Genomic DNA, 21,328 nt, shown 5'->3' with positions numbered 1-21,328 from the left:
TGTGTGTGTGTGTTTTGAATGTCCTTGCAATATGTTTGGAATGTGACCAGCTGTATGTTGATGGGTGTGTATGTTGTGATGAATGTCTTGTTAAAGAAAGAATTATGATTTTCCTGTGGGCTGGACGTTTTATTTTGAGTATCTCCACCTCTGTGTATGTATGTAGTCACCAGCTGTGTGTATGTTTTGTGTTTGTGTGTGTTTTTTGTGATATTCTTTTATGAGTATGTCTGTGTGTGCAGACGTGTGTGTGTTTTTTGCAATGTTTTCTTTTGTATGTATGTGTGTGTGTTTATGTTTGTGTGTTTTTTGTGATGTTTTCTTTTGTGTGTGTTTGTGTGTGAGTCAAGGCATATATATATATATATATATATATATATATATTGGAAAAAAGATTTAAGAATTGACGGGATGTATTTTTCACAATGATATGTATAAAATCGTTTTTAAGTATCTGTTCTTATTTATTGGTTGGCAGTGGTTGATGTATATTTAGTTGTGTTTTATACTTGTTAATAAATTGCCTTTCTCTATTTAGTCTTTGTTGTTGGTTGAAAGAATCAGAGCACTTGTAGAGGGGAAATATTTGGAAATTTGGTAAGTCTATTCCTGCACAGGTTGCAATGTGACTACTTAAAGGAATTTTCCTTGTGTTTTTGTCTTGGATCTGTTGGCGATAGGTTATCATTCTGTTGCATAACGATCCACCTGTCTGACCTATGCAATTTTGTTGGCAACCATTGTATGTGATTATGTTGATTAGGTTTTCCGTGTTGCAGGTGAGATAGGATTTAACTTTGAAGGTTTGGTCATCTTTGGATTTAAATTTTGTTCCCTCATTTAGGTAATGGTAAATGCCACAGTTTGCTCTTCAGCATTTTGATTTGGGGGTTTCTTTGTGCGTTTTTGCTCCAGTGAGAATGAGTTTTAGTGTTTTGGGCTGCTTTTTACTTTTGATAATTTGTAGTTTTTTTTAAAGATTTTTTTCATTTTTTCATCTGAAAATAAGATGGGGAGGTTTTTGTGGATGTGATCAAATATTCAGTGTTTCTTGAAGGTTGACATGAATGGAAAGACATTTTTCTTTCTTTTGTTTTTTGTTTTCCTAAGTTCATTGATATCCATTTGCTTCACTTTGTTTATTCCATTGGTGATTATGCCAGGAGGGAAGGCTCTTTGGATAAGTGTATCCTTCAGTTCCTCTAGTCTTTGTTCATGTTTGGATGGTTCTGATATTATTGTACAAATTCATTTTGCCAAGTTGAGCGGAATGTTGAGTTTGGTGTGTTTCAGGTGACATAATGTGAAAGGAAGGTACTGTTTGGAGTCAGTGAGTTTGTAGAATATGTCTGTTTCTATTTTTCCATCTTAGTTTCTGATTAGAATATCCAGAAAGTGAGTGTTGGATGTTATTGTTGAGGTTGTTTAACATGTTTTTAAATTCAGTTAGCTTGTCGATATTTTCATGCCATAAGATAAAGTAATCATCCAGGTATCTTTTCCAATTGTTTCTGAGTTGTGTATGGAACATGTCACTGAATATTAGAAGAGAGTGGTTGTAGATCTTTTTTGTTTGTGGAAACCCGTGCTATGTTAGCATATGTGGGGACTACCTTTGTACTCATTGCCGTTCCTAATGGTTGGCAGTAACCCGAACCGTTGAAGGTAAAAATGTTGTTTTCAATATGAATCTGAGCCCGACAATGACAGATTCCTTTTCTATACATGTTGGAAGTTCAGATTGGTGAGTGTCTAACCAGTATTGGATTGCAGTTGCTCCACAATCACGGGGAATGTTGGTGTATAGGTTGACAACATCAAATGAAGTAAAAATTGTATGTCTATTTACTGTTTTTTTTTTTTTGCAGCTGATTTAGCATGTCAGGGTCATCTCATGTGTAGCACTGTATATATTTCAGGAAAGGTTTTAGGAGAATGTCCAAAAAGTTGCTGAGTCTGTGTGTTTTCACATGCCAGGCTTGCTATGATTGGTCTCAATTTTATATCATCTGGAGGTGTTAACTGTATGTATTTGTTTGCTGGGGATTTACAGGCATCACTTTGAAGAGACCTACCCAAACTACCCATAATACTCTGGACTCCAACAGGACTTCAACATAATAGGAATTACAGTAGACCCCCCTCCTCAACACACTCACTGTCAAAAATGACCCTACCAACCCACTCAAAACAAACCGACAACAAATATCAGCCACATTCAAAGTTAGATTCTTTTTTTTAGCACAAGGATAGAAATACCAGGACATTTGCTACATGAGAAACCAAAGGTAATTACCCTTTCAAAAAACCATTAACTGACACCTAAATAGAAATTCTAAGTAAGGGACTGACGTTTACACCCACACCACAAAGACCAAACTTCCCCGTACTGAAAAATGACATTGCAGAATTCTGCTGAAAACTTAGGCTGGCCGAATACTCCACCAACAACTCTAATGATGAGGACGAATCACTAGCCAGAAGCAAAAGCAATTTTTGCCCAAATAAAGGGTTAAATAAAGTACTGGACTTCTATTACGAATACATTATGAACTTCCTCTTTGAAAAAATTGAACATAGAAACATTAACTCAAACTTTACAAAGCATTAATGGAAGAACCTACTGGACTTACAAGAAAATATGGATATAACTATCAAAGAAACCGATAAAGGAAGCACTGTTTGTCATTTACACTAGTTACTATAATGATCTAGCATTCACAATGCCAGAGGACAACTTCTATGAAAAAGCAACCCACTATAAAAAAATAAGAAATAATGGAAAACCTCACAACTCTTTTAAAGAAGTATAGCAAAGGCTTAACCAGTGAAGAAATTGACTCTGAGGAGACTAGGGGTAGATGAGTGATTTGTGAAAGCTGTGCAGGCCATGCACAGAGATGCTGTCAGTAAGGTGAGAGTTAACAACAAGTACGCCAGATAATTTGGTGTACAAGTAGGCATTCATCAAGAGTCAGTCCTCAGTCTCTTCCTTTTCATTATTGTCATCCAGGCCATAAGATTGGAATCAAAAACTTGTAGCCCCTGGGAAATACTATATACCGATAATAGGCTTTACGAAAAGCATCCAGCCATAGAAACCATGCCACAACAGACAGGAGTTTGGATAGCTCCCTTGTTGACCAGCTCCTGTCAAACTGTCCAACCTATGCCAGCATGGAAAACATTAAATGATGATGATGATGATGATGATAATGATCTAATGATCTTGCCCTCGTAGCAGACTATACCAGAGCTAGAAAGCAAAACCTGGAACTGAAGGGCCTTAAAGTTAACCTAGCAAAAACTAAAGTCTTAGTAAGCAAGAAAATAGGAAGGATCTCACCCTCTTCTGGTAAGTGGCCCTGCTTGATCTGTAAAGAAAGGTATAGGTAGGAATTTCATATGGTGTATCCAGTGTAAGCTATGGACATACAAGAGGTGCAGTGGATTAATAGGAAGGTTATCAGAGAAAGTAGTGTTTGTATGTGGAGGATGCACAAGAGCCACAAGAATTGCAGATACTTGGGGAATTAACTTTCTTAAATGCTCCAGAGGGTCATTAGAGGTACTGAATGTTTCCTGCTACATACGGGATAAAATTAGTAGTGGGGGAAGATGTACAGCGAGTGTAATAGCTAGAATAAGAGTAAGATGGAGAAAATTCAGAGAGCTTTTAACTCTGTTGGTAACCAAAGGTTTCTCTCTCCAAGTGAAAAGAAGATTGTATGATGCATGTATACAAACAGCAGTTCTACATGGCAGTGAAACATGGGCCTTGAATACAGAGGACATGCAAAGGCTAGAGAGGAATGAGCCTAGTATGCTCTGCTGGATGTGTAACGTAAGTGTACATGTTTGACAGAGCACTAGTGTATTGAGAGAAAAGTTAGGCATAAGCAGAATTAGAGACGATGAGCAAAAGAGAAGACTACACTGGTTTGGTCATGTGATGTGGATGGATACTGACAGCTCCATAAATAAGTACCAATCTCTCAAAGTAGATGGAATATGTGGAAGAGTGAGGCCCACGAAGTACTGAAAGATGACCTCAAGATCCTGAACCTTTCAGATGAGATAACATAAGGACCAAGATACCTGGTACCTTGCTGCACTCAAGAACACCTATCCTTCACAACAGAAATGTTAAGGCCACCACCCCTTGTGAGGAAGATTGGCCTGCAAGAGTCCTGTGCCAGCTCTGCGTAAAAAGCATTTGTGCCAGTGCCATGTAGAAGCGCTGATGTGGTACCATGTTAAAAGCACCCAGCACACACTGTAAAGTGGTTGGCATTTAGCCAAATCAGACTGGAACTTAGTACAGCTCTCCAGCTTGCCAGTTCCAGTCGATCAAACCAACCAACCCATGCCAGCATGGAAAATGGACATTAGAGGATGATGTTGATGATGATGATGATGATGATATATACATATATATAGGTGTATATTATTCATTTAAAATATAGAGATGCCTATAATAGGACATCTACCCGCTAGAAAGAGTAGCAAAAAACTCTATACCACAAAAGTAGGGGTAATTTCGAAAGAGAATGAAAAATAAAAACATTTTTACCAGTCTATACTCTGTACCATGGTTTCAAGCTATTTAGCTAGATAAAATTATATCTAACTCCAGGGCTTTCGTCAGCAGAGTCAGGTTATTTCCTTGGCTCGTGTTTACATGCTAATCCGGATCTCTGCTGATGAAAGCCCCGGAGTTAGATATAATTTTATCTAGCTAAATAGCTTGAAACCATGGTACAGAGTTTAGACTGGTAAAAATGTTTTTATTTTTCATTCTCTTTCGAAATTACCCCTACTTTTGTGGTATAGAGTTTTTTGCTACTCTTTCTAGCGGGTAGATGTCCTATTATAGGCATCTCTATATTTTAAATGAATAATATATATGTAGTCTATTGACTAATTTTTTATTCTCGCTGGACCACTGGTGGTAAATTAAATTTCTAAAATTTATTTTGCTGCCCTATGATTAATATTGATATATATATAGGTGTATGTATATATATATATATATATATATATATATATATATATATACATACAGGGTTCGATGGTTAAATTGCCGACATTTTATATTTTTAATTTCATTCATGCAAATTGCTTGTTTTTGATTTTGTTGACTACACAGTATAGTAGGGTCAATTGGGCACCGTCTGTGAGAAAAACAGCACCATGACACAATTCACACTTCCAGAACTTTGGGAACAACATACTGTACTGCTTGGCATTCACATTAGAAGCTCCAGTATGAACATTTCAGAGTGTTTGGGTGTCAGTCTGAGGACATGTACTGAAAGTGATAAAGATCAAACATCCAGTCAATATGGTGTTTGAAGTGATCACTAGTGATGGTAATGTTATATCTCCATTCATCTTCCCACACAGCCTCAGACTCAACATGGAGGTCTACATCAAGTGCCTGGAGGAGGTATTGCTGGTCTGGGTCAAGAAGGTGGCTACTGGAAGACCCTATGTCTGGCAACAGAATTCTGCACCATGCCACACAAGCAGGAGAACCCAGTCATGGCTGTCAGACAATTTCTGCGACCACATCACCCCTAACATCTGGCCACCTAACTCCCCAGACTACAACCCCCTTGATTGTTATGTGTGGAGTGCAGTTGAGCGAGAGTCCAACAAAACACCTTGTAACACCAAAGATGGACTGAAGGCAAAGATTATGGCAGCATTGACCAACTTAAACAAGGAGACCATCCAAAAGAGTTGCAGAAGATTCTAAAGTCGTCTGGAGGCTGTGGTTGAAGCCAATGGGAATTTTATTGAATAAATTTACTCTTTAGTATGTCAAGATATTTTTATGTAATTTTGGTAAATATAGCTGTTAAAATAAGATGTTTGTGTTATTTTCATTTTTGCATAATTTAGACGACAGTTTATTCACTGCACCCTGTATATATATATATATATATATATATATATATATATATATATGTGTGTGTGTGTGTGTGTGTGTGTATATATATATATATATATATGTGTGTGTGTGTATATATATATATATATATATATATATATATATCTGGTGGTCAATGCGGAAACTGGGGATAGATGAGTGGTTGGTAAGAGCTGTACAAGCCCTGTACAGGGATGCTGTCAGTAAGATGAGGGTTGGCAACGAGTATAGTGAAGAATTTCAAGTAGAAGTAGGGGTTCACCAAGGATCAATCCTCAGCACCCTCTTATTCATTATAGTCCTCCAGGCAATAACAGAGGAATTCAGTACAAGCTGCCCATGGAAGCTCCTCTGTGCTGATGACCTTGCCCTAATAGCTGAGTCACTGCCAGAACTGGAGACAAGTTTAGGGTCTAGAATCAAAGGGCCTAGGGACAACCTAGCAAAAACCGAAGTCTTAGTAAATAGGAAGGCTGTCAAACCACAATCCCCTTCAATCTGTAGAAAAGGTGTGGGTAGAAACTCAGTACAATGTACCTGGTGTAAGCTTTGGACACATAAAAGGTGCAACAATATCAAAGGAAGGTTGATCAGGAAAATAGTTTTTGTGAGTGGCAGATGCACATGGGCAATAAACACTGAAGATGTGCAGAAAACAGATTCCATCACATACCAGGGGGAGAAACTAAAAGTTAATAGCTTCCGCTTCCTAGGCAACCAAGACTTTAGTGGAGGTGGTTGCTCTGAGAGTGTAGTGGCAAGAATAAGAACAGCCTGGGCAAAGTTCAGGGAGCTCCTACTTCTGCTGGCAACTAAGGGCCTCTCGCTCAGGATGAGAGGTAGACTGTATGATGCATGTGTGCGAATTGCCATGCTACACAGCAGTGAAACAAGCCATGACTGCTAAGGACATGCGCAGGCTTGAAAGAAATGAAGCTAGTATGATCCACTGGATGTGTAATTGAGAGAAAGGTTGGGCATAAGAAGCATCAAATGTGAGAGAGACAACTGCGCTGGTATGGTCATGTATTGTGTATGGATGAGGACAGCTGCATGAGGAAGTTCCACTCCCTAACTGTGGAAGAAGTAAACCCAGGAAAACATAGGATGAGGTGGTGAAGCATGACCTTCAGACATTAGGCTTCACAGAGGCAATGACAGGAGACTGAGACCTTTGGAGATATGCTGTGATTGAGAAGACCCAGCAACTAAAGTGAGATCACAGCCATGCATGTCCAGCCCAATTAAGAGTACCCCTGATGTATTGTGCAATATGATATGTTTGAGAAGACCTGTTGAATCAAGTAAAACCAATATCATAGCTGTGGCCAGTGCCCCCTGACTGGCTCCTGTGCCAGTAGAACGTAATAAGCACCATCTGAATGTGGTCGATGCCAGGTCTGTCTGACTGGCCCCTGTGCCAGTAGCATGTAAAAAGTACCCACTACACTCTTGAAGTGGTTGGCATTAGGAAGGGCATCCAGCTGTAGAAACATTGCCAGATCAGATTGGAGCCTGGTGCAGTCGCTGGCTCTCCAGACCTCAGTCAAACTGTTCAACCCATGCCAGCATGGAAAACGATCGTTAAACAATTATGATGATGATGATGATGACATACAAATATATATATCAAATTAAATACACAACCAAAAGAGTTACTAATAGTTTCATGTTATTATGATGCTTCAACAGGCATATTTATAAAATATGCCATGTGTAGTAAAGCAATCATTCAGGCTCTGTTTATGCATTACAGATATTTCTTAAAAACAATGATGCTGGACAGTAAGAAAATAAGAAAAGACATGGAAAAAACATGAAGCAGGTTGGTGCAAAAAATGGAACGAGAAAAAAGAAAGAAAATTAAGAACTAAGTTCCTTGTCCTCACTGATTGCAGAAAGCTCAGTAAATAGAACTAGCTTAGACCCCCCCCCCCCCCACAAAATATGAAAGTCCAGAAAATGTGCAGTTGGCATTTTTCTTCATGAAATCTAAGTGCGATCTTAAACAATCATTGCATTCCACTACTGCTTCACATATAGCCAGAAAATTACCCTTATTGTTTGATTCTTCTGTTTCACCATGTCCTCCAAGTGGTAATTCTTGATAGGCCCAAATTTCAATACAATGAATTAACCTTTTCAATATATTGTGATTTTTCTCAACTGATCTATAATGGAACTGAATTGAAAGTTCTTTCAGTGATCAATTACTGTATCAATTTGTTGTCAGTCAATGTTTTCAGAGCAATTAGGGAATTCATATGGTTCTGAGATTTTTGTGTTTTGTCAAAGCTGTAATCAAATTGTGTAAATCACTGTAGCCAGTTGTTGTCCATGTGTTCTTATGCTGACAAAATAACAGACATGGGACACAGAAAAATTTGTTCAGAATGGGATATCCTGTCATTCACTCATACAGTTTATAATACTTGGAATCAAAATATAGTGTGATGGAGGAAAAAGAAAACAGAAAAAGAAGCAAAAGGGAGAAAGAAATACAGAGACCTTACCTGTTGACCAAGGTGGGATGAGCAATCACTGTCAAGATGAAAAACACGTCCTTCCACACTCGCCATCATTCATCGAACTGCCCCACGTGCTTTGTGCCCACGCATGCCCCCGTGGCTCTTCCGCCGGCCCCTGCAGTCTTCACTTCCGTTTACCTCATCTTCAAACCTCTCCATCAACACCACATAGCCCATAACACCATAAACACCACACAAAATAGCGTTGAAATTCCTTGCTGCCCACTTTGGTTTTGATTTTCATTTCAAGCTTTGGCTTTTCTTTTCCAAGCATGATAATATTCTTCTTATCTGTGAAGCTTCTTGTTGCAAAAGTTGAGAAAGTGGAGACAATTGACTCTTTAGTCATCCTGAAGCCTTATTCTAACAAAAAAAAATTTAGGTGCTAGTTTACTTTTCTTACCTAACCTTTTAAAATAATTTTAAATATTTAAAATTGAATTTTAAAGCATTGGTATTGATAAATGAATGAAAATTTTACTTTTTAGTAAAAAAAATAAATAAATGTTGCTGGTTGCTTCTTTTCACTCCAAGTGTGTACTAGTCAAGAAGAAAACCCTGAGGTCACATGACTGAATTCAGGTCTTAAGAAGGGATTAAGAATACTCTCCATGGGTCAAATCTTTTTAAAAAGCAGGTATGGCTGTTTGGTAAGAAGTTTACTTCCCAACTATACAAGTTCAGTCCTACTATGCGACATCTTGGGCAAGTGCTGGAGGTGGATTTTGTTATGATACAATAAAATATTGTCATTCACATACTACATTTCTGAAATAGTGTTCACTTACATATTATCTTTTGACAAGAATCAGTTTCAATTGAAGTCACCTCCATCATATCTGGTTCTGTGTTCTACTTGTAAAGAAGTCTCTCAGGACACTTAGACTCTGTTAAACTTGCACACTGACATTTCACATCTAGCGAAGCATGCTAGTTTCATTTCTTTCAAGCCTATGCATGTCCTCAATGGTCACAGCCCATGTTTCATTGCTATGTAGCATAGTTGTTTGCACACAAGCATCATACAGTCTGCCTTTCACTTTGAGAGAGAGGACCTTTGTTGCCAACAGAGGTAGGAGCTCTCTGAATTTTGCCCAACCTATTCGTATTCTTGCAGCTATGCTCTCAGAGCATCCACCTCCACTACTGACTTTGGTCACCTAGATAATGGAAGTTATCAACAACCTCTAGCTCCCCACCCCTAGCATTCGATGGCGTTTATTTTCCATACATTTTTAGTGTTTATTGTACCTGTGTACCTTCCACACACAAAAAGTATTTTCCTAGTTAACCTTCCTCTGGTATTGCTGCACCTCTTACCTGTCTATAGCTTACCCTGGGTACATTTTATGGAATTTCTACCTATGCCTTTTCTACTGATTGAGCAGGGCCACCTGTTTGAAGGCATCTGTGATTTGTCTGCCTTCTTACTTACTAAGACTTTGGTTTTTGCAAGGTTAATTCTAAGGCCCTTTGATTCCAGACCTTGCTTCTACACCTGAAATTTCTTTGCTAGTTCTGGTATTGATTCAGCTATAAGAAAAAGGTTATCAGCATAGAGGAGCTCCCAGGGGGAAGCCTGTCATAAATTCCTCTGTTATTGCCTGGAGGACTATGATGAACAGGGAAGGGACTGAGGATTGATCCTTGGTGAACCCTTACTTGTACTCTGAATAAATCACCATACTCATTGCCAACCCTCACCTTACTGACTGCATCTCAATATGAATATACAAGCATTATAATAATAATTTCTTTTTAAAATTCCACAAAGAGTACAGACTGCAAATGTAGGAATGAAGTTCTTATTACATTTTTTTAAAAAGAAGAATAAGGCATTTATTTTTTCTAATTTTCTCTTTTTATTTTAAATGTCCCAAACACATGACATGGCACTGCATGTGATACTCTGGATGAGTGCTCAGGTTGCTGATGCTGTTAGTCAAAACGGTAGAGGAGTAGGGGCCGAAACCGGACGTGGTTCCTCCTGATGATATCTTGAGCTAACTGGATCCTAATCCACCAAGGGAAGGTATGTCAGAAGAAAGTAATTCAACAACGCGGGTTGATGAGCCGTAAGACGTGTGGCCAGAACCTCCTGGAAAATAACCATAGCGAGGGACATTCCACAGTTGAATTAGAACAGTCACAAACAGTGAAAGAAGACATGCACCCAACACTAGAGCTGAAGACACCTCCGAAAGGAGGAGCCCCGCCACGTCAAAACGGTAAAGGAGTAGGGGCCGAAACCAGACATGGTTCCTCCTGATGATGTCTTGAGCTAACTGGATCCTATAAAGGAGCTGTTGTGGTAGCAGACCACGAAACATGGTTGAAATTCCTCCTCTAGTCTACCCTGTAGAATAGATATATTACATTATTGACTTCAGTTGTTTATTCTCTGAGTTCAAACTCTACTATAGACAGATAAAACTCATTCAATCCTTGCTGTTCTCACTCAAGCAACGTGTATGAGCTAAGGGGTGAAATACTTGTGAGCTTGAGATACTTGCTGATGATATAGAAAAGCTTCTGAGAATGTGATGGATTCAGAAGAGAAGCTTGAAATATTCCTGAGTAGCTCCTGTAGTTTCCATGTGGATCTAAGCATCACCAAAGTTTATTTCACACGTAATGTTATGACTATGGAGAATGGCCCATTGGTGATGAGGAAAGACCCACTGACATTTGTGAACAAAATGGACAACAGCTTAGAAAGATGGCAGCAAGCTACAAGCATGAAACAGAGGGAAGACTCCCAAGTAGACTAAGGAGTGGGAGGATAATCTGTTAAAAACACAGGGTTAATGACTCACATAAGAGTTGTCAGACTACAAGACCGAACAACGGTAAGGCAATGGGGTGAAACAGGAAGGAAATACAATACCTGTGGTGGAGTATTGAAGAGCAAACAAGGCATGATGATTTGTCAAGGCAGATCAAAGTACTACAGTAACACAACCCATCTAATATTACTCAGAGGCCTAGTTCTGGGAGTAATAGCACTGCTTGTCTATCAGAAAAGGACCAAGGCCAGAAGGCAAACAACAGTACCCAAGGTAGTGCACAAGAAGAGTGGATAAATCTGGAATTCCTGAGGATTCCAAGAAGAAACTATGGTTGAATTTGCCACCAGCAGCAGATCTGAGATAAGCATAGTTGGACAGGGACTTGAACAAGAAGGTAAAAACCATGGTTCAAGTGGTATAACTGACATGCCAAGATGCCTTTGGTATAAAGGAAAGAAAAAACCAACAAGAAGCATGATACCAGTGACAGGCAGTGTCAGAAAGCAGAATTGAGGCAAGAAGTATGACAACTGAAGAAAAAGTATAAAGAAGATGATAAAGGAAAAGTGGGCTTAAATCACCTTAGCTCAGAGTCATGAAGAAATCTACTCCGTTTTGCAGGGCAGAGTCACTCTGGAAAAAGCACAGAGAGAGGTTTTTTTTTTTAATAACCCCTTCAAGTTTGCAACTGATCTCCTCAGCAAACCAAAAAGCGGAAGGCTGATGTGTTCCAGAAAAGAGATGAAAAGCAAAGTAGTGGCAGTACATGGGAACCCTAGAAGAAATATTCCATTGACAAATTCTTCCTTTGCACTTCCAAAACTCGAACTCCACACACCTTTCAACATAGCAGAATTCAGGGCTTGATTAATTTTGAAAGATCTCCCTGTTAGATGTTGGGGGAAAGATTTTTTGGTCCATTATTACCAAAAGATTAATATAATATCTACAGACCAAAAACTGGGGGTTCCTAGCTATTCTGGATGCATACATCAACAATCAGCCATGTCATTAAGGAGACAAAGAGAAACGTTATTCATCTATTCAGTGATAAGCAACTGGTCAACTGATGCTGCTGTGATTTTGACATATTTTTCACTTGAGAGTTTCATAAGAGACAATGCCAGACAGAAATATTATCAAATTTTAGATCTATGGCAGGATGTCTGGCAGAAGGAGGCTGTTCACAAATGAAATGCAGGTGTTATCTGGACGGGGTATGTAGAAGTGTGCATCTAAGTATATCAACCACACAGTTGGATCACATATCCAGCATGTTGAGACTCTCAGGGACATGAATGCTTTGGGTTAGTGTTGGTGATATTGCAGGCAGTATTTCAAATGACATATGTTGATATCAAAGTTGTTATTTGAAGTTGCTTGATATATTGATGAAAAACTACATAGTGTTTGTGAGACAGGGTCACCAGTGTCACAAGAAAATATTTGGTTGACAAAAATCTTCAGCTGAGAAATATATACATGTTGCTTCCAATATTAAAAATCTGATGTGGAGATTTACTGCAAGAATCAAGTGATTTTTCTCAGGCCTTTAATGCTATACAGGCAGGTTGGGCATCATACAATCTAATTTATTTTCCCTAAACGTTTTACTGTGCCTAAGAACATTAATGTCTGGAATATCTTGTAGGTGTGAAAATGACCAAATGAAGTTACATACAAACTGTAAGTATTGTAAATTTAAGTAAATAAGGAATAAATAACTTTTCAGAACTATTTTCCTAAAAGTTTATATAGTATCAGCAAAAAGTAATTCTATATCAGTGACGTAGCCAGTGATAACCAAGGTAGCTCTTTCATTTACCGCCCCCAACGACCAATATAGGGTTATATATCAAAAACGAAAGTGTCAACCATAAAAGTACTGCTCGGGACGGTCGGTCCCCATTGCTCCCTCAGCTACGCTATTTATTTCAACATCAAATTTTCCTCAACTCATTATGAAGTCTATAGTTACTTTATCATTGATATCAATAATACTTGTGAAATCATTATTTATTTCTGAACAATTATTTTATCATTAATTTCAACAGTCAGTTTTTTTCTTTTATTCTGTTGTTTCAATTTGCTTTGTTTGGTTTTCTGTAATAAGATTAAAAATAAAAATAGAAATCATAAAAAAAACTGGTTTTAAAGAATTACTACAATTTTTTTAAAGTTGCGTTCTTTAGAAAGAAATATTTAAAATAAATAAAAACGCTCACCGAATTTTCTAATTTTGGAATTACTTAGAGAAAATATTAACCAATCAAAAGAATTCTTTTAATTTTTTCTTTAAAATTATCCAATAAAACTGCTCGTAGCAACCGGCGTCACACATATAAATTCTCGCAGTCGTCATCATGAGTAGAGGTGAACAAAGAACGAAAGAGGGAGAGAGAGAGATTGTGAGTGTCCAGTGACCGCAGGGTCGTGTGTTTAACATCTGAAGTGTACCATCAACAGCCATGTCCGACTCTGAGAAACAACCAGAGGGGGAAGTGGAAGCTACAGAAAGACCTGCTGCAAGTGGAAAAAAGATTATAGGTAGACATTTTACTTATTTGGACGTCATTTGTTAACGCTTCGCCATGGTTCCAGTGCGTGGCTATAAAGAGGCTATTTAATTCAGTCAGTAGCTATTGTGTAAAATTATACATTATAATTTCGTGATTGTTTTATAAAATATTTCTCTTATTAAAAAAAAAAAAAAAGACAGAAGAAAAAGTCACCTCGTGGTTTTCAACTAATATATTGTGCCTGTTTTGCTGCCATTATTTCTGATACGATTTACCTTCTCGTATCATCGGAAATGTCTTAATGTAGACGCTCTGTTTCGAACTTTTAGTGCTTAAATAATTTTTCAAGTGAACTGTAAAGGTACTACTTTTTCGTTATCTTTCCCTCCTTTTCGGATATAAACAGAACAAACGAAAAGGAATATTCGTGCCTTCCCCACTTCACTAATGTGATTACACGATTATATGCCTGTATCTTCTAGATGCATACATATAATAGACACGCATATTTATACGCACATAGAAACCTTTCGAACCCCGTTTTAAACAAAAACAAAATGCCCACTTAAAAAAGCAAAACAAAATGTGTTTTGTGCATATTTTGAACAATCTGCTGCTCTTCAGTTTTCGTTTGTTTCTTTTTCAGCTTCCAAAGTATCCGGCACGGTTAAATGGTTTAACGTAAAAAGTGGATATGGCTTTATTAACCGGTTAGTAAATAAAATACTTCTATCGTTTCTTTGTGAAAGGAAAAAATGTGTGTAAGGCTCGGTTCCAGCAACAATCTTAAAGTGTAGAATGTGTGGTATTTTGTACCCCTCCCCTACATCCTGCAGGTTCACGCCATTCCACTGTGGAATGTCTGCTTTTAGTTTGCCATTAGGTAAAATAACTGGCATCTTGGCTGAAGCGTCGGTGTGTAGGAGTGCTTTTGGATCGTAGATTGAGCTGATTGTTTTGTTGCGAAATCGAGATGTTAATAGAAATCGATTTAGACCTGTAGAAGACCTATTTTTCAACGAAGTCCTTTATTTTTAGTTGGAGCTAGTGGGGTTCAGTAATGTTTATATATGGCTGCCTTTTATATTCACTTGCTGTGAATTTACCTAAAATTTTTTTTTTTTTTTTGCTGTACACCTTCATGTGGAGTCAACGTATTTTTGTTAGATTAGTTTCCTACCTAGATAGATGGTTTTATTGACACGTGGCAGATTAAATCTCTTTCGAAGCATTTTCGTTTTCTATTGGCTTCACCTGGTTTGCCTCGACTCTTTCAACCCTTTAAACTAGGCGGAGGACTGCCTGTGCCATTTCAGGTTTGTCCTATCAACTAGAATCATCGATGTGCTTCGCTCATAGTATTTTAGTTACAAACACGTGGTCTCTCTTCAATAGATCAGGCTACTACTACCTTTTTTGGTGTTCTCTTAATTTGTGCTCCTTACAAAGTCTACTGATTCCCTATCGTTCTTCACTTCCTTTTCCTCTTTGTAACTCTAATTAATATAAAAATTTGTATATTTTGTAACATGATTTAAGGAATTTGTTTTAAATGTTGTAATTTAAATTTTTTGGGATGGCGTCTCTGCAATCGTTACCGTTACCCTTTTAACTGCATTTTTAGGAAAATTTTTGTAATTTTAAAAATTAAACGGGATTCACTCTTCTTGAAATGTAGCATTAAAATCAAACTTTGAATATTATTTAGCTTTTGATAATTTCTACTGCGTTGTACTTTTGATAAATATTCGTTATTAACTTTCTTCACTCTGATGACGCACATTCAGTTTTATGTAGTTCACATTGAATGTGCAGTACTCCCATCTATCGTTGTTAGCCTCCTTATTTGGAGGTATTTTCCTGGAGCCCCCCCCCCCCCTTCTTTCTCATATATTTTGCACATTTAATATATATTACATTAGGAAGTCTCTATTTTGAAATGTGTTAACTGCTCGTATTTAATGTCTGCCACTAACGCAACTCTGGCTCACTCTGACGGCCATTGTACTTCTCGTCGCTTTCGACGTCATATTACTTTTTTTCAAAAGATATCGATAATAGTGATGCAGTTAAGATATTTGCTTTAGACTATTTTTTATTTTTTTGTAGTGGCTGTGAATTAACCTACATTGCTACTGATGTCTCACATTGTCCTCAATATCACCTATAAATAGACTAAATTTAAAGCGCATCTAGTTTATTTCTAAATTTATCCTTAGATCTCTCACTCCGTGTTACTCTCTCTTTGAGATCCTAAGTTTGCAGAATTTTCGTCAAGGTTAGCTCTTACTGGAAGAAAACTGGTATCTAGGTCAACAAGTGAGATTTAGTTAGATGTCTGTTCCCGAGTTGTACTGACAGTGTATGTCGCTAAATGGTTGACGACTAGTTAGTGGTAGTCTTTTTTTTTTTTTTTTTTTTTTTTTCAGCTCTAAATGAATCTCTACACTATTTGCAATATAGGCATATTAAATTGTCGTTGTTAAGCACTGGGTAAATTGCACTTGATAAATTGTATGTGATCATAATACCATCGCAAGAATTAAAATTTGCTTTTTTTTTTTTTTTTTTTTTTTTTTTTCCGTTTGTAGGGAAGATACGAAGGAGGATGTTTTTGTACATCAGGTGAGTTTGAACTATTTGTGGGGTCGCGGTGTTCTGAAACCTTTTATTTTTGAAATATTTCGTAAAATTTTGAACTTTCATGAATGTTTAAGCAAACTATGGAAAATTTATTGCAAACAAAAAATAAATTGGTAGTGCTTAATTTTTGATTAAAAAAAAAAAAGATCCCGTTTAAAATGCTTTGTTGGTATGCATTCAACAGTTTGACACCTCGAAACATGTCAACTGAAATATAGTTAATAACTTGTGTACAAGTTTTATCCGTAACGTTGGGATTTGTATTTTGAAATTGTTTAGCCTCCTACCTGTAACAGATTTATGGGTAATTCCCGATCATTCTCGTTTTCTTTTTTTCTTTTTTTCAGTCGGTACATTTATCCCATGTACTTTCTTTAAGTCCGTGTGATATGGAGATTTAGTTATTTCTAGTAGGTCGTACAGTTGCGTAGAATGTTAGTACTCATTGGAAATTGAAGTTTATCTAATGTTTTTAATGAGATTATGAAATGTATAGAATGGAAGTATTTTTGAAATTGAGGGCATTCATTTTTAGACAGTTTTAGATGTCATTTTACTCTTGTTTACATCTACACACTTGCCTATAATTTTCTTAGCCGACTTTTTCATATTAATTTATAGCAAGAAAATGACAATATAGTTGGTCAAGATATTTTAAAATGCTGTACTCGAATGTAAATTATATTGGAACCCATCTGGAAAGACCCCTTTCTCACACACTCACCTTTCTTCCAACAGTAATTATAGGTCGGCATTTTGTCAGTTTGAAAATATTATAATTTGCTCATGTAATGTAACTTGTGAAAGTTCATTTAAACACTTAATTGTGGTTGCATCTTCAGGTCAAAAATATTTTTAGATTTTTTTTTCTTTGCATAACGCATTACAATAATATTCATTTAAAGTTGTTACTATACACTGTTATATGGTTATGTTGAACGATTTCTAAAGGTCTTAGACTTTAATTTCCTGCTGCTTTTGAAAGGTAATTGTCATGTATTAAGTCACAATAGAAAAGTATAGATTAGAAGCTGATTTGAATCTGACTAACTTTAAAGCTACGATTATTTCCAAGTAGCCTGTAACTAGAAAGTATCATACTCGAATTTAACAAGGTAACTTTTCGTCCTTTTACAGACAGCAATAATAAAGAACAATCCTCGTAAATATCTGAGGAGCGTTGGGGATGGTGAGAAAGTCGAGTTTGATGTCGTCGAAGGAGAAAAAGTAAGCTGTATAATTTGAATACTTTTTTTAACCAGTAACTTGTAACTTCATACTCCCATGGTTGTTCAAAGATCTAAATGAAGTTGCTTTATTGTAGGGAAATGAAGCTGCCAATGTCACTGGACCTGGTGGAAATCATGTGCAAGGCAGCAAATATGCTGCTGATCGACGCAGATTTCGACGGGGATGGTGGAACAGGAGGAGGCGAGGTGCTGCCAGGGAAGTGAAGGCAAGTGGGGTTTTTGTTTTTTACGTTGTCAAATGTTTTAAATTAATGGTGTAGCGTTTAAGAGGCTTTGAATTCTTGTGAATTTTTAATGATAATGCAGTAATTTGCAGTAAAATGTTTCTTATGTAATTATAGTTGAATTCTTTTTCTTCTAGGAGGGTGAGGAAGCTAAAGAAGAAGTCGAAGGTGAAAGTGGAGATGGTGGTGGTAGTGAAGAAAGGAACAGGCCTCCAACCAGGCGCAGGCCATACTGGAGGAGAAAGCGTTTCTTCCGTGGGCCAAGACGAGGTATGCCGTCTAGAAGTGTTCCTCAGGATGAGCATGGATCAGCTGGTGAAGGAGATTCAAGGATGCATGGCCCTCCCCCTTTCCGTCGGCGACGTCCCTTCTTCCGTAGATACTATCGTCCTCCCATGCATCGCTATCCCCATGGTGGCCCTCCAAGGGATAATGAACATGAAGATGATAGTGGCCAATCTGTTCCCCAAGCTTTCCGGAGACGACCCAGACGTACCAGAGGTGGTGGCAGCTTTAGGCGAGGTAGATGGAGTTCTCGGGGAGGACGTTCAGGTCAGAGGGAGCTGTCTGAAGGTGAACCAGGAATTAATGAAAGTGGTAACCAGAAGGCAGAAGACAGTGTTCCTCCTAACAAATCTGAAGACAGCATGTCTGGGCCTCCCTCTTCAAGTGCAGAGGTAACTCCAGCTGCCTCTCAGGCTGCTGCCTAGACATGTCTTTTTTAGTACAGCTTGCGTAGCTACAGTAAAATGGAAGAAAGATTCCAGTGTTAGTAAGATCACTTTAATTTAGTAAAATGCTCCATTTCCCTTTTATAAAGTTGAATGAATGTCATGTCAACCAGCTTTTTTTTTTTTCTTGTAGGAAAGACCATCCAGATAACTCCCATTGTTCAACATCAAGTTGACTGGGTTGGCAGACATTTTTGTCTGAGGGCTGCCTGCTTTATTCTCCAACACCTGTCTTTTAATAGCCCCTGCCCTTAAAGTCTGTTCAACTTTATCAGGGAGATGTAAGGCTACGTTATGAAATAAAGATCCATCTTGAGCAACATGGCTTGTGTTTGTTTCTGAAATACAACCAAGTTTCTGGTTTCTCTAATTCTTGTCGTTTCTAGATATCTAAATTAACCATTGTCTTGAATCAAATTAATGTTCAAGTAAATAGGAATTGATTTTAGTCTGCTCATTTGTAAAATTTAGATATAATTTATCAAATTAGTGTTTATTTTAACTGCAAATAGTTTTTTTTTTTAATGTTTAATTTTTTGATTAGGCATAAACATTTCTTTCAACAAGCTTTTAAATCAGCATTGCTGCTCTGTGCCAAATGCTTGTTGTTTCAAATGTGAGACATAGAAACCAAATGTTGCTCATAGCAGGCTTGATGTCTATAGCTATAGGACTCTTGCTCATTGACAGATAAGAACTTGTGGAGTTTTTCCTTTTTGAAAGAAAACCTCACCACCATTATTTTTACTCCCCCTACCCATCTAAAGTAAACCAAATTTTTTAAAATCTATTTTTCTCACTAAATGTAAATTTTAACTTAATCTTTCTCAAATTATATTTTTCAATTTCAACTTTCATCAATCATCTTTAAAACACCTATTTAAGTGTTGAAATATTAAGGTTTTAAAGCATTGTCTGAAAATTAATCCTTAGCAAATTTTGTTTTTACATGAAGCTTTTGAGGAAAATTATCAAGAATTAAGGAGTGCAGTTTTATACCTTGCTTTTTAAGTCTATAAGATTTAGTTTGTTGAATCAATTTATTTTGAACTTAGCTCTATTTTTTTTTTTTTCTCCTTTGTGATCTGTTGTCTTAGGATTCTAATGGATCTGATCTTTGACAGTTGACCAATGGAACTGGTTTGACTGTGCAGAGCTAAATTATTCTGGAAATGTCTTCAAGACTGTTTTACAGTTTGCATGATTGCTATATTTGTTGGACTTGTTTTGTCATGATTGCCTTGTTATCCTCTATGGCCCAGTCAGGTTATGAGAATACTTGAAGTTGTGAACTGCTTTCTCAGAAGGGAACTTGATCAGTCTTTTAAGAAAAATCTACATTTCTTTTAAGCTGAACTGGTGAACCAGCAGCTTCATATGAGAGGCTTTGATATTTTGTAAATAAAAGAATTATAATGGTCTGTTTTTAGTTGATATTTACTAAATGTGAAATTTAGTTAAGAATTGGAAATTGCCTATATTCTGTGAAATACTAAAATGTTAAGTGATATTGAATCATACAAGTTTTATTCTACTGTTGACAAATTTCTAAATTTTGTGGTTCCCACTTATCAAAATTTCTAATAGCATTTTCAAGTTAGTATAATGAAAGGAGTGTAATGAGATAGCTGAACATGCAAAATACCTGTATCTGTAAAAGTTACTTAATATTCAGGGGCTGGTTTGAAAGTAATAGGAATTCCAAAGCTGATGTTGATTATTCACCATGTTCTTGTGACCAAAATAACTTCAGTTTTTGCGAGAATACTAAAATAAGGCTGATACAAATGTGGCTGTGGTTGAATTAACTTTGTAACTGTAATTTAGGTTCAGTTCTGTCATGCAACTTTGACAAGTTCTTCTATAACCACAGAATACCTAATACTTTGAGTGAAATTTGGAAGACAGATTTGCATATGTTTTGTGTATATTGAAAATTGCTAACAAACCTGTATTAGTCAAACCAAATACCTTGTATTGATTTGGACCAAGTTGTGAAACTTGTCACTCACTATTGGGAGTCAGTTGACAAATAATTGGCTTCTTGGAAACTTGTAATAGCTGTTATAAATTGAAGGATTGGTACAGTACAATGTGCTAGTGGAAACGTTCCTTTAGATTTGCTTCAACCAGGTGTTGGTATTAATGCTCCTGAAGTAGGGTTTTCATTTTTTTCACTAAAATTCAATCTCTGGATTGGGTGGTAGCAATGCTACATTAGATTTTACTGAACATAATAATTTTAAATAAAACTTGAGAAATTATATAAAGCTTTGCTCAAACATTTCCCTTATCCTACATGTCACATTTTATTTATGAAAGATGAGTTTTAAAAAATCTTAAGCTTATTGTGGTAATATTTTAATCACATTTTGTGTTTAATTGGAAAGGTGTTAAACTGTGTGTATATGATATGTCTGTTTAGCATATGTTTGTGTGTGTGTGTATATATATATATATATATAGTTACAATCAGGATATTTAAACCTTTTAAAGGGATATTCATCCATGATACACTGGTTTAATATATTAAGAATTGAGATAATTATTCAATGAATATATATAGAATATTGTAAAATATTAAGAACAGAAATTTCTTTAATCAACTCTATATAGACAGGGTTGGCCAAAAGTCACCTGACAGTAATTCAAACCAGTTTAATTCCAATATCAAAGGAATTATTTGATGCAACTTCATTTATAGACAAA

General features: G+C 36.8%; 1 protein-coding gene across 2 annotated transcripts; it reads left to right on the top strand.

Moving 5' to 3' along the window:
• Positions 1-13,621: 13,621 nt before the first annotated feature.
• Positions 13,622-20,040, top strand: LOC106879831 (Y-box factor homolog). Of its 2 annotated transcripts, none has more exons than XM_014929536.3 (6): positions 13,622-13,799; positions 14,418-14,481; positions 16,363-16,396; positions 17,552-17,641; positions 17,739-17,870; positions 18,026-20,040. In XM_014929536.3, exons 1-6 carry the CDS (start codon positions 13,721-13,723, stop codon positions 18,596-18,598), a joined length of 972 nt encoding a protein of 323 aa, XP_014785022.1. In that variant the 5' UTR covers positions 13,622-13,720; the 3' UTR covers positions 18,599-20,040. The 2 variants fall into 2 exon arrangements, with proteins under 2 accessions (XP_014785022.1, XP_089217048.1); XM_089360922.1 differs by having other exon boundaries at positions 17,739-17,879; positions 18,035-20,040.
• The last annotated feature ends 1,288 nt before the right edge of the window (positions 20,041-21,328 follow it).

Source organism: Octopus bimaculoides, chromosome 12 (genome assembly GCF_046866305.1).
Source record: "Octopus bimaculoides isolate indiv1 chromosome 12, ASM4686630v1, whole genome shotgun sequence".
Classification (NCBI taxonomy): Eukaryota; Metazoa; Mollusca; class Cephalopoda; order Octopoda; family Octopodidae; genus Octopus; species Octopus bimaculoides.
This window is presented reverse-complemented; position numbering and strand designations above follow the sequence as displayed.